The following is an 11907-nucleotide window of genomic DNA, read 5'->3' as shown; positions in this document are numbered from 1 at the left end:
ATTATTAAGTGTGGAATCGTGTTCGCGGTATACTTATGATGACCGCCCAATCATGCGCATGACCGACACTTCGTCCACATATTTTGGAATCATTTCGCTTTTGCGATGAGAGTGGGTACAGCGTAAAAGATAAACAAAAATCCTCGTCTAAGATGCCGTGATCCTGATCAAAAGCACATATCGATGGTGGAACTGCGAAGACGCGTATCTCGGTTTGCGGCGTTGCAGATTTCCTGGTGTACTTTATTTTCTACACAGGAAACGGGTCAACGTTATTTTTTAAAAATTTCAATGATTTTTCTTGTCTTTATAAAGAATGTTCTGCGAGAACTTTGAGCCATGTTGTTGGTGAGGTCTCCTTCTGGAAAATAACATTAAAAACGGAGATGTCAAAACACCGCAACCTAGATGCGAACTTTTGCAGTGTCACCATCGATATGTGTGCTACTAAATATTTAAAATTCTGGTGCGGTTTGGTATGAGCAAATTTTTAGATAATAAAGTTTAAGATGAAAAAGATGAAAAAGTATACCGAAACACGCATGTGCGTGTTTCGGTATACTTTTTCATATTTATCATAACAGCACGCGAGATGCGTTTTTCCAGTCAATAAAGTTTCCATGAGTCAAGAAACTCGCATGTGTCAGTTCGCCTACTTTTCTGCGGAGCGTTAAAGTCGTTGAAGTTGTTCCGGCATTTCCCGTCTTGGCGATCTCTTGTGTGGTATATCGTGGTATTTCTAGGATACAATATTTTGGGAGAATTTTACCGCGGCGTCTGACGCCTGCAAAAAAGGCTGCAGCCAAGAGGAGAGTCAGAAAATACTCGGATTTCGTTGGACGACACTTTAAAAGCGGACTTTTTCCGCTGCTCTCCGCTGTCAGATCTCGAAGTTTTGTTAAGTTGAACAGTCATTATCACTGTCAAGAGAGTACGCAATTTTTCCCACTTATCTTTTTTTTTAAAAAAATTTTCACGAAATAAGCTATCATTACTGTATACCGATTTTTTGCCGTGCGGTTTCACCACCCTGCTAAAAATTTTTCATGGAATTCCATGCTGGTTTTCCATGGAAAATTTCTCCACGTAAAATTGGGCACGGAAAATTTTTCCATGGAAAATTTCTCCACGGAAAGCACCACGGAAAATGTCACCATGGAAAATTTCTCCATGGAAAATTTCTCCACGGCAAATTCTCACCGTGGAAACCTGCCACAGCACTCACTGTGTCTCATGCAGGTTTCCACCATCAAGTTACCATGGTGTTGTTTCTTTAAGTCATCATAGAACTGTTCTACTCAATGTTGCTGGTTTTTTTAGTATTTAATTAGATGATTTACAAGTTTTCCTTGTAATCAAAATAAATGAAAATGATACACTCACCAACTTGAAGACACATAGTACCAACTATACTTGACAGAGATGTAATAATTCTTTTAACAATTGAGAAACTACCGCACTGTACCTTCGCGTCACATACTGCACGCTCAACGTTTCAAATAAGATTTCATTCAGTTGACAATGTGAAAACATATTCAAATTATTTCACAATAAGCACGGAAAACAGCACCAAAAATTATCACAACACTATCCAAATTAGAGGCCAAGAGAGTGAAATATGAACTGTAGATTTTGGTTTCTGTCTGGGAAGCTTAATTGCATCTTGATGGTTTAAAGGTTGCCACTAATTCCCTGCGAATGGCTGTTCGATAAGATCAAAGGAACTGCCAGATGATAGGAAACAAATGGCGATTGCTGCAGCTGAACAAGGCAGGTAAATGTCTCGGTGTGTTTTTATGAAAGCTCTGAAAAATGAATAATGTACAGCGCATCAAAACCATGAGTACAACCAATGATCAGCACTAAATTAAAACAATCTCAAGGTGAAGCCAACCAACATTTCTTGAGAAGTTAAAATAAGTTCTGAGGATAGCCAAATAATTTTTAGTAATAGGACAAAATACTTGTGAAAAAGCATTGGTAAAATTGTGTGTAAAAGCAATTATTGCATTGGTAGCCATAAAAATAGGAAGTAAATTATTGGACATCTGATAATTCACTGAAACATCGTTGATAAGGATGTGATGTTTTAGCCCTCTAGAGTTAAAAGTTTAAGGCCTCATCTGTAACTTCAGATATATCTCTCACACTACTTACATTTCTGAATAAAAATACCAAGTAATAGCTAAGGCTCAATTCAGACGTCACTTTTCCTTCACTCATGTCAAATGAAAAGTTGGATCGTGTAATACAACACGAGAACACAACGATCATTTGAGAGGTTGAACAAAAATTTGAAAGTCAGGTCACACCAAGGTTTCCGTTCAACTTCTCAAACAAATGTCAGAGCTCACGCATCATACGTTGAGACAATCGTCAAAAGTATTGTTTAAGTCACCATTCACCAGTGGTGCCACCTGACTACATGAATTTACCTGTTGAGTGGTGCGAATTCAGAGCTAATCGGAGAGAAACATTTGTTTCAACATGCGATGAGCGAGCTCTATGTTCTCATGTCTGTATCAAACGATCCAACTTTTCACTCGGTATAAGTGGAGGAAAGCTAGACTGTCTGAGGTGGGCTTTAGTTTCCATCACACAGCAAAAAAATCTAGAAGGGCCTGTATTTAAGGTTTCTTTTTCAGTCCTAAGTAGTTCTCACCTGTGAATTTTATTCACAGTCTATATGGGTTTCGGCAAACGATAGGAAATGGCGATCTCATATGATCTGACAGATATCTGATATTATCCCTGAGGAGGACAATGACATGAGCTGATGAGCAGCTAGGAATGGAATGCAGTTAGAATGTTGACCGTGTGCTGAAAACACGATAAGGGAGACTGTAACCAATAATCGATCACGGTTCATGTTTGGGGTGCAGACTCGGAGGAGTGACCAAGGAGAAGATAGAGAAAATGATGAGCACATACGAATCTACTATTCAACAAAGAATGTTAGAATAGTTTATCAAAATACAGAAATAACTGTAATGCTATGATTCTATGGAGAGGTTACAGATCAGTGGCTGATAGTTCACTATTGGTGCCTATCCCTACATTCAGTAATAGGAATTGCTAATCATTGTTATTCATGACTTACCTAGATTCAGTTCAAGGCCCTTGCATTCAACTCGGATTTGGCGTGATGTAGCGAAAGCAGGAAGTCAAGAAATATATAAATTTCTGAGAATTACTGTATGGTTTGCGAGAGCTTCATTGAGCCTGACGATTCACGCCTCGTTGATAACCTAACCTCAAAATACCGACAGGGCAGGGCGGGGCGGCACATCTCCTGACTTGCCGAATTGAATTGAGGATTTTTTATTTAAATCTGCATGATCTAGAAAAACTCATTCGCTCATTTATTACTGAAATGCGTAACGCCGATAATGTTTCATACTTCACACGCTTTAACATTTGCGTTCTATTCTTGCTTTTATTTTTATTTTTATACAATTTCAACATGAAACTCATGAAACAGGGCAGGCCGGCAGGATTGCAACGCAGGTTTTGTTTTGGAGTCGGAACTAATAACTTTGTAAACACAAGATGAGTTGTTGGTTATCACTGCCAGTAATGCAAATTTTAATTTTTTTATGTGATTTAATTAGTATCAGCTCGAATTCGAGTCTTCTTCGTTACGAAAGTAATGTTACCTCGAAGTTGGTGAATTTTGATTAACCTGAAAGTAAGCCAGCAGTGTATCGCGATGGACTCTTGGTAATCGATCTTCAAATTTTTATTTTGACCATGCGTAGAAATAGAATGAAAAAATTCTGATAGATACAACTCAATTCTCATTGGTTTTGCTATTACCCTAGAGAAAATATTACCTCGCAGCGAGCTCGCAGACAGCTCGCAGCATATTTTGGACCTCGCGGTTAGGAAACTCCTCGCAGTTAGGTGATGACCTTGCCAAGACCTCGCAGTGAGGAAGTCGGTTAGGCATGGACCTCGCCGCGAGGTGCTGACAGCTCACGGCGAGGACCTCGCCTCGCCGATAGGTTAGGAGACCTCGCCGATAGGTGAGAGGACCTCGCAGATAGGTGAGAGGACCTCGCAGTTAGGTTGGCTCCTATCCACTGGGTGAGAGTCCTCACAGTAGGTATATTAGCCAGCAGGTAACCTGACCACAGAGGTAAACACAGGTTCAGAGCCTCATTAAAAATTAAGGATCAATTGCAGCATCTAATATATACTGATAAAAATGTTAAAAAAGTTTTTGAATTTGAAAGAAAAATTGTATTTAATTCAAAAGCACATTCCTTGGCTCAAAACAATGTGGGTCAGTGAACTGAAATTGTTCTGTATACCAAAAAAGTGCCTTAAAATTAAACACAATTTTTTATTTATTTATTTTTTTTTTTTTTTTAGAAAAAAAAAACAAAAAAAACCTACCAATCAAAACTTTTTTAACCTTTTTTTTCCGTGAATCCTCTCACAAATGTTCTTATCTATTTTAGCATGCCAAAAAATAAGAATAATCTGTACCTTCTTTGCACATGGTCTTCCAAAATATTCCACACTATGAGGCATTCTTCGCTCCTTGCAAGAATAGACAAATTCCAAGAATTCAAGGATCAGGTAGTGATTTTTAGAAAAATTGCATCGTCGCTGGCCTATAAAATTAAAAAAATAATCATCATTCACCAAGGTCACACTCAAAATGAATTGTAAAAATTTCTGAATTTTGATAGTTATAAGTGAATATTTCAAGTTAAACTGACCGATTCTTTTCATTAATTTTAAGCGAGAGCTTTTCCTTCAGCATATCAATCACACATAATGTGCTGTTCCTTCTCCTTCAAGCAGGAAAATACTCATTGGAGGGAGGAATTTCCTTCAAATTTACAATGTCTAATCACTCTAGAACTGTACTCTTTGCATCAACTTTATAGTGAAGGTAAGTGGGCATTTTAAAAGCCCAAATTTAGCATGTCAGCCCTTGCAGTTAAGTCAGTAAGTATACGCATTTTCCTTACTGCTTCTTGATTATGGTCTGATGTTGCAGAACTTTTCAAAGTACTATCCATGAAAATTCAGAGGACAACCAGTTGGTGACCACATACTTTTTCATTTGTTTACATTTTTTCATTTATATTCTTATTTAAATTCAGTGGATAAAATTAAAACATAAATTACAACTGGAAACCAAGAGGTATGTAAAAAAAATTAAAAATGTTAATCACCTTACAAGACTTACTCTGTCCCTTTCTTTTCATGTTGACTCCTATTCTTTTCATGCAACTTTGGCAGGGAACAGTAGGACAGGGTCGCATATTTGGCCTGATCATTGCTAGAGCTTCGGATGGTCCTAACAAATCCTTCAACTTCTGCAGTTCAGTGTCTGGAATCAACATATCAGAGTGAACAAGTGATCCTTTAGATAAATGAAAAGTTTCCTATTTTTTCCATATTTTAACACACATATCAATTGCATATTCATTCAAGTGAATGTGAGGAAAAACAGCTGAAAATTTTCATACCCCAGACTGAAAAGACGCAGCCACTTACTTTCTACGAGCAGGTCTATGCTGAGAGAAATTTCACGAAATTGCCACATTGGTATGCAGTTAAATCTAGTTTTGCCATGAAATTTATCCTCACATGCAGAGACTATTTGCAGTAGGTAATTATTCTCACACATACAGAGACAACCATCAGCTCGACATGGCCATCATTGCCCTGATAACTCAAGAGACCGTAGATGCATACTCAATTAAAATTCATAAGTGCACACAATCCCTCCATGAGAAAGGAGATAGTAGGTACCTAGAAACAGCAGTGTGAGCTATCCTTACTTCTCCTGGAGCAAAATCCTCCCTACTTATTTTGAAATTGTCATGCCTCAAGGAGAAAAATTCTATTACTTACAGTGCACACTTGTTGTTAGTCCGAAAATGATTCCTCCTCCGTCTCTTCACACATTCCAAAAGGACACATATTAAAGTCTAATTCCAAAGTAGATTTCCACAAGTTTTCATCCAATAATCACTGATAAACGAAGTCAGAGGAAAATAAAAAATGCTGCTGCGTAACTACTTACTTACAATACATGCTTCGCCGTATCACACATTTGAAATGAACCCAGATTATATTCCAATTTCAAGGATCACAAATCCATCAATTTTATCCTTTTTATCCGTAAGAAATCCCAATAACTTGGACGAAAGAACCTCGATGTAAACAAACCGGCGCGGCACACAAACTAGGTTAGGTGAAGTGAAGTTTACATTTGGTCGGGTAAGTTGCCACATTTTGCCCAAGAAATTCGATTAAATTATTGATATCTGCACGTCTGCACCTATGCGGTTAACGTGTTCAACATAGGCAACGCTGCGCTGATTGAGAGTCAGATGTTCTTTCTCCGCTCAACGTTTTGCGTCATTGTCAAGTTAGCTGAATAATTGTGCAAGCTCTGCCGATAAGGGGGGGGGGGGGTGAGAGGTTCCGACAGCTGGTCTCATTTTAGCCGCTCATCCCTTCACATGAAAAATTTCATGGAAAATAAAAGCTAGAAATTTCACGTGAAATATTTCATGAAAATCCAGAAATTTATGAAAGATATTGAAAAATGCCGGTTCCTTTCCATGTTTAGTAAAATGTAGAAATTGTAAATTTCTTCTATTTTTGTTTGTTTGAGTGCGGGTTGCATACTCCAGCCCCTGAAAATTATGAAATATTTCACAGCCTCGTGAAATTTCATGAAATGTATCCCTGAAATTTCCAATTTTCCATTTCCTTCTTCCGTTTCATGCCACCCTGGGCCGGGCCACTACTCCATAGAAAGGGAAAAAAACAAAACAATAATTTTCGGAGGGCACTATCTGCCAATGATCTATTACGCTGATAACTTCTAACTGATATCGGTAAGGCGGTCAGTCGGTCACTCTACTTCTATAGTGACCGGTCGGTCAGTGGGTCAATGAAGTTGCCGCAGAGAAAATAGTTTCTTCACTTTTCTTTTTTTGTAGCGCTTTGTTATGAGCACCGGAAAGTTAGGTGAGTGATATTCTGAAAACCCGGGAAAAATTATTCACACCTTTCATCCTTTCATGAGGAGTTATGTGATGGAGGGATGTCCAAATACAGCAGTTACATAGAAAGAGGCACATTAGCGCCAGACGGACTTGGAGCCTGGGAGATTCGTTTAGCCCCGTTGCGGGCTGGGGCTGCCCAGGAAAAACCCTCATGACGAGCGAACGCATTCCTTCGGGTAGGTATTATGTGATGCATCGATTTTCTGATTGATGTCATAAAGACTCCAAAATTTATCGCGTTTCTCTCATAATGTAATTGAGCAGTGATTCCAATAAATTTAAAAACAAATTTAAAAAAAAAAAAAAAAAAAAAAAAAAAAAAAAAAAAAAAACACCCTTGCACTTCGTTTTTGAATTGCATTGAAATTCTGGCACTATATTCAAATATAAACTTTCGCATCAATTTACTTGAATAAATTAGAGCAATACGGGAACCACTATTACTGGTTGATCTAACAGAAAGAACAACTGAGCTATTGGTTTCCCTGGGCAGATAGGTGTTTTTAATGATCAGCCATTGCCGTTACCTAGTACTACCCAAATATTATAGGGTTTTTGGGGTTTACTCTACGACTTAATTAGTAGGAGAGCTTAATGGACCGCAAACCGTGCAGAAAAGCCCGGTCGCGTTGTTTCGTGTAAAACTAGTTAGGCAGCAGCCACCCGTCTTTTTTTTTTTTTTTTTTTTTTTTCTTTCTTTAGGTCGTCAAATTTTTAGGGGAATTTTTTAGGATTGGGCCGGGGTGGCTACCGCCACCTAGAATAACTGCAAACTGCATTATAGACTCAAATCCATATTAAGCGAGTGAAATCGGCATCAGTGCATTTAATCAGCTGAGAGAGGCGCAAAAGTCCCACGCAGCGGCGTTGCCTCACCGACAAATTCCTTAAGAATAATAGAAAGCAGACTGCGTAATAGCGGGCAACCAGATATTTTTTTGATATATTTTACTCACCATCTGGCAATCAAAATTCCACTCGTGTACCATAACATAACCTATGCAGTGTGGTGGTCTGCAGTTTGTTTACAATCAACAATGAAGCTTTGCACTTCGAAAAATTGAGTAATTGAGATGATGTTAATGATATGTGAGTGAAAACAGTGATAACAGTGAAAACATGTGAAAATCTACGTTGGAAGTTGTTATGCAGCAGCATTTTTTATTTTCCTCTGACTTCGTTTATCAGTGATTATTGGATGAAAACCTGTGGAAATCTACTTTGGAATTAGACTTTAATATGTGTCCTTTTGGAATGTGTGAAGAGACGGAGGAGGAATCATTTTCGGACTAACAACAAGTGTGCACTGTAAGTAATAGAATTTTTCTCCTTGAGGCATGACAATTTCAAAATAAGTAGGGAGGATTTTGCTCCAGGAGAAGTAAGGATAGCTCACACTGCTGTTTCTAGGTACCTACTATCTCCTTTCTCATGGAGGGATTGTGTGCACTTATGAATTTTAATTGAGTATGCATCTACGGTCTCTTGAGTTATCAGGGCAATGATGGCCATGTCGAGCTGATGGTTGTCTCTGTATGTGTGAGAATAATTACCTACTGTAAATAGTCTCTGCATGTGAGGATAAATTTCATGGCAAAACTAGATTTAACTGCATACCAATGTGGCAATTTCGTGAAATTTCTCTCAGCATAGACCTGCTCGTAGAAAGTAAGTGGCTGCGTCTTTTCAGTCTGGGGTATGAAAATTTTCAGCTGTTTTTCCTCACATTCACTTGAATGAATATGCAATTGATATGTGTGTTAAAATATGGAAAAAATAGGAAACTTTTCATTTATCTAAAGGATCACTTGTTCACTCTGATATGTTGATTCCAGACACTGAACTGCAGAAGTTGAAGGATTTGTTAGGACCATCCGAAGCTCTAGCAATGATCAGGCCAAATATGCGACCCTGTCCTACTGTTCCCTGCCAAAGTTGCATGAAAAGAATAGGAGTCAACATGAAAAGAAAGGGACAGAGTAAGTCTTGTAAGGTGATTAACATTTTTAATTTTTTTTACATACCTCTTGGTTTCCAGTTGTAATTTATGTTTTAATTTTATCCACTGAATTTAAATAAGAATATAAATGAAAAAATGTAAACAAATGAAAAAGTATGTGGTCACCAACTGGTTGTCCTCTGAATTTTCATGGATAGTACTTTGAAAAGTTCTGCAACATCAGACCATAATCAAGAAGCAGTAAGGAAAATGCGTATACTTACTGACTTAACTGCAAGGGCTGACATGCTAAATTTGGGCTTTTAAAATGCCCACTTACCTTCACTATAAAGTTGATGCAAAGAGTACAGTTCTAGAGTGATTAGACATTGTAAATTTGAAGGAAATTCCTCCCTCCAATGAGTATTTTCCTGCTTGAAGGAGAAGGAACAGCACATTATGTGTGATTGATATGCTGAAGGAAAAGCTCTCGCTTAAAATTAATGAAAAGAATCGGTCAGTTTAACTTGAAATATTCACTTATAACTATCAAAATTCAGAAATTTTTACAATTCATTTTGAGTGTGACCTTGGTGAATGATGATTATTTTTTTAATTTTATAGGCCAGCGACGATGCAATTTTTCTAAAAATCACTACCTGATCCTTGAATTCTTGGAATTTGTCTATTCTTGCAAGGAGCGAAGAATGCCTCATAGTGTGGAATATTTTGGAAGACCATGTGCAAAGAAGGTACAGATTATTCTTATTTTTTGGCATGCTAAAATAGATAAGAACATTTGTGAGAGGATTCACGGAAAAAAAAGGTTAAAAAAGTTTTGATTGGTAGGTTTTTTTTGTTTTTTTTTCTAAAAAAAAAAAAAAAAATAAATAAATAAAAAATTGTGTTTAATTTTAAGGCACTTTTTTGGTATACAGAACAATTTCAGTTCACTGACCCACATTGTTTTGAGCCAAGGAATGTGCTTTTGAATTAAATACAATTTTTCTTTCAAATTCAAAAACTTTTTTAACATTTTTATCAGTATATATTAGATGCTGCAATTGATCCTTAATTTTTAATGAGGCTCTGAACCTGTGTTTACCTCTGTGGTCAGGTTACCTGCTGGCTAATATACCTACTGTGAGGACTCTCACCCAGTGGATAGGAGCCAACCTAACTGCGAGGTCCTCTCACCTATCTGCGAGGTCCTCTCACCTATCGGCGAGGTCTCCTAACCTATCGGCGAGGCGAGGTCCTCGCCGTGAGCTGTCAGCACCTCGCGGCGAGGTCCATGCCTAACCGACTTCCTCACTGCGAGGTCTTGGCAAGGTCATCACCTAACTGCGAGGAGTTTCCTAACCGCGAGGTCCAAAATATGCTGCGAGCTGTCTGCGAGCTCGCTGCGAGGTAATATTTTCTCTAGGGATACCGCTATTCGGTTCTTTCTACAATTCAATGTTGGTTTCACACAGGAGATTTGGAAGTATGACGGTTGAGCCTCAGTAAAGGCGATCCTATTGAATAGTTAGTGTCTAAACTAATCTTTCAAAACACAGACGTTTGGTCTCTAATTGACAGACTTTAAAGCTGTACCTACAGGTTCGAAGAAGCTGCGTGTTTTCTGTTTTTTGACAAACTATTGCGGTTATTTCAGTTGTCTTAAACAGAGTATAAGCAGCAAATTATTATTACATCTCTGTCAACCATAGCAAATCTCTGAGTTCATCATATTTTAAATGAAAACATTCTCCGTACAGAAAGTAGTTGCTACCTACTGGTACAATTATTAAATTATCGTTAAATAGTGGGCATTGTCTTGGGAATGCCATGGTTGTAGAAATTTCAGTGCACTAATGAAGACTTATTCTGTGATAACTGATGACATGAAACATTTTAGTGGCCCTCACTTGTGAACTTCGGTGAGTAATTCAACTTAATTCTATGATCCATAACGAAACAGCAAATAGTTGCTGATTGTCAATGATCAAAGGCTTACAGATTACCATGTTTATTCTTGTGGTGGTCTCTAGTGTTTCGCGGTGTTCCAATGCATGTTCTCTGCTATTCCGTTACGCTCCCTTGAAATTCCATGTAGCCACCACGGAATCTCCTGCTGCCACCATGGAATCCCATGCAGTCTCCACGGAAACCCAAAGAGTCACCATGGAGTTCCGTGCCTCCTCCATGGAGTCTTCATGGAGTCTCCATGGAGTTCCGTGTCTTCACCATGGGATTCCATGAGAAACAGCACGGAATACCATGGAATTCCATGAAAAATTTTTAGCAGGGCAGTTGAATGGAGATCAAAGTGCGTTTTACAATGTTATCAATTGAGCTCCATTTTTGAGGATACATTGCGGACAAACTGCTGTTTCATAGGTAATGATGTCAATTTATACCCTCACACTGCTGTTCAACAACACTCGGATTCATAGGTACGGTGAAAATTACCGTCCCTGAAACCCGATACCATGATGATCGACTTCGAAAAAGCTGTTGCGAACGCATTCTCAAGAGTTTTTCCAGAATGTGAAATCAGAGGTTGCTACTTTCACTTCTCCCAGTGTAATTGGCGTCATATACAATCATCCGGACTACACTGGAAAAAAAAGAATCCTAAATTTGCCGCCAGGAAGTATTTCTTCTTAAATCAAGAATTTTGCTGGTTAATATAAGCTACTTTTTTGCTTAACCCAAGCATTATTTTTCTTGATTCAAGAAAAAGTCAGCTTAAAGAAAGATAAAGAAAATTCTTGGCGGCAAACTCAAGAATTATGATGCTTGATCCAAGCTCCTTTTTTTTCAGTGTACAATCTCAATACAGCGAAGACCCCGATTTTGCCCTCAACCTTCAAATGCTTGGAAGACTTGCTTTGGTTCCGGAAGAAGCTGTGGTAGACTCTTTTGAGATTCTTCTGGAAAACG

General features: G+C 38.2%; 2 protein-coding genes across 8 annotated transcripts; one reads left to right on the top strand and one right to left on the bottom strand.

Annotated features, from left to right (window-relative positions):
• Positions 1 to 690: 690 nt before the first annotated feature.
• LOC140224606 (uncharacterized) lies at positions 691 to 6324 on the bottom strand. 4 transcript variants are annotated; one of them, XM_072300464.1, is made up of 4 exons: positions 6051 to 6323; positions 5204 to 5347; positions 3101 to 4619; positions 691 to 1805 (listed from the first exon to the last, which is right to left on the bottom strand). In XM_072300464.1, exons 1-3 carry the CDS (start codon positions 6055 to 6057, stop codon positions 4402 to 4404), a joined length of 369 nt encoding a protein of 122 aa, XP_072156565.1. In that variant the 5' UTR covers positions 6058 to 6323; the 3' UTR covers positions 691 to 1805; positions 3101 to 4401. The 4 variants fall into 4 exon arrangements, 2 of the variants coding, with proteins under 2 accessions (XP_072156565.1, XP_072156566.1); XR_011899890.1 differs by having other exon boundaries at positions 692 to 1805; positions 5190 to 5347; positions 6047 to 6324; XR_011899889.1 differs by lacking the exon at positions 6051 to 6323 and adding an exon at positions 5875 to 6031 and having other exon boundaries at positions 692 to 1805; positions 5190 to 5347.
• A 138-nt stretch (positions 6325 to 6462) lies between these two features.
• Positions 6463 to 11760, top strand: LOC140224605 (uncharacterized). 4 transcript variants are annotated; one of them, XM_072300462.1, is made up of 4 exons: positions 6463 to 7216; positions 8876 to 9019; positions 9604 to 9731; positions 10097 to 11760. In XM_072300462.1, exons 1-4 carry the CDS (start codon positions 7192 to 7194, stop codon positions 10124 to 10126), a joined length of 327 nt encoding a protein of 108 aa, XP_072156563.1. In that variant the 5' UTR covers positions 6463 to 7191; the 3' UTR covers positions 10127 to 11760. The 4 variants fall into 4 exon arrangements, 3 of the variants coding, with proteins under 3 accessions (XP_072156563.1, XP_072156562.1, XP_072156561.1); XM_072300461.1 differs by having other exon boundaries at positions 6463 to 7002; positions 9604 to 11760; XM_072300460.1 differs by having other exon boundaries at positions 9604 to 11760.
• The last annotated feature ends 147 nt before the right edge of the window (positions 11761 to 11907 follow it).

The sequence above is a fragment of the Bemisia tabaci genome, chromosome 5 (genome assembly GCF_918797505.1).
Source record: "Bemisia tabaci chromosome 5, PGI_BMITA_v3".
Lineage (NCBI taxonomy): Eukaryota > Metazoa > Arthropoda > Insecta > Hemiptera > Aleyrodidae > Bemisia > Bemisia tabaci.
Note: the sequence above shows the minus strand (reverse complement) of the source record. Positions and strands in the feature narration are given on the sequence as shown.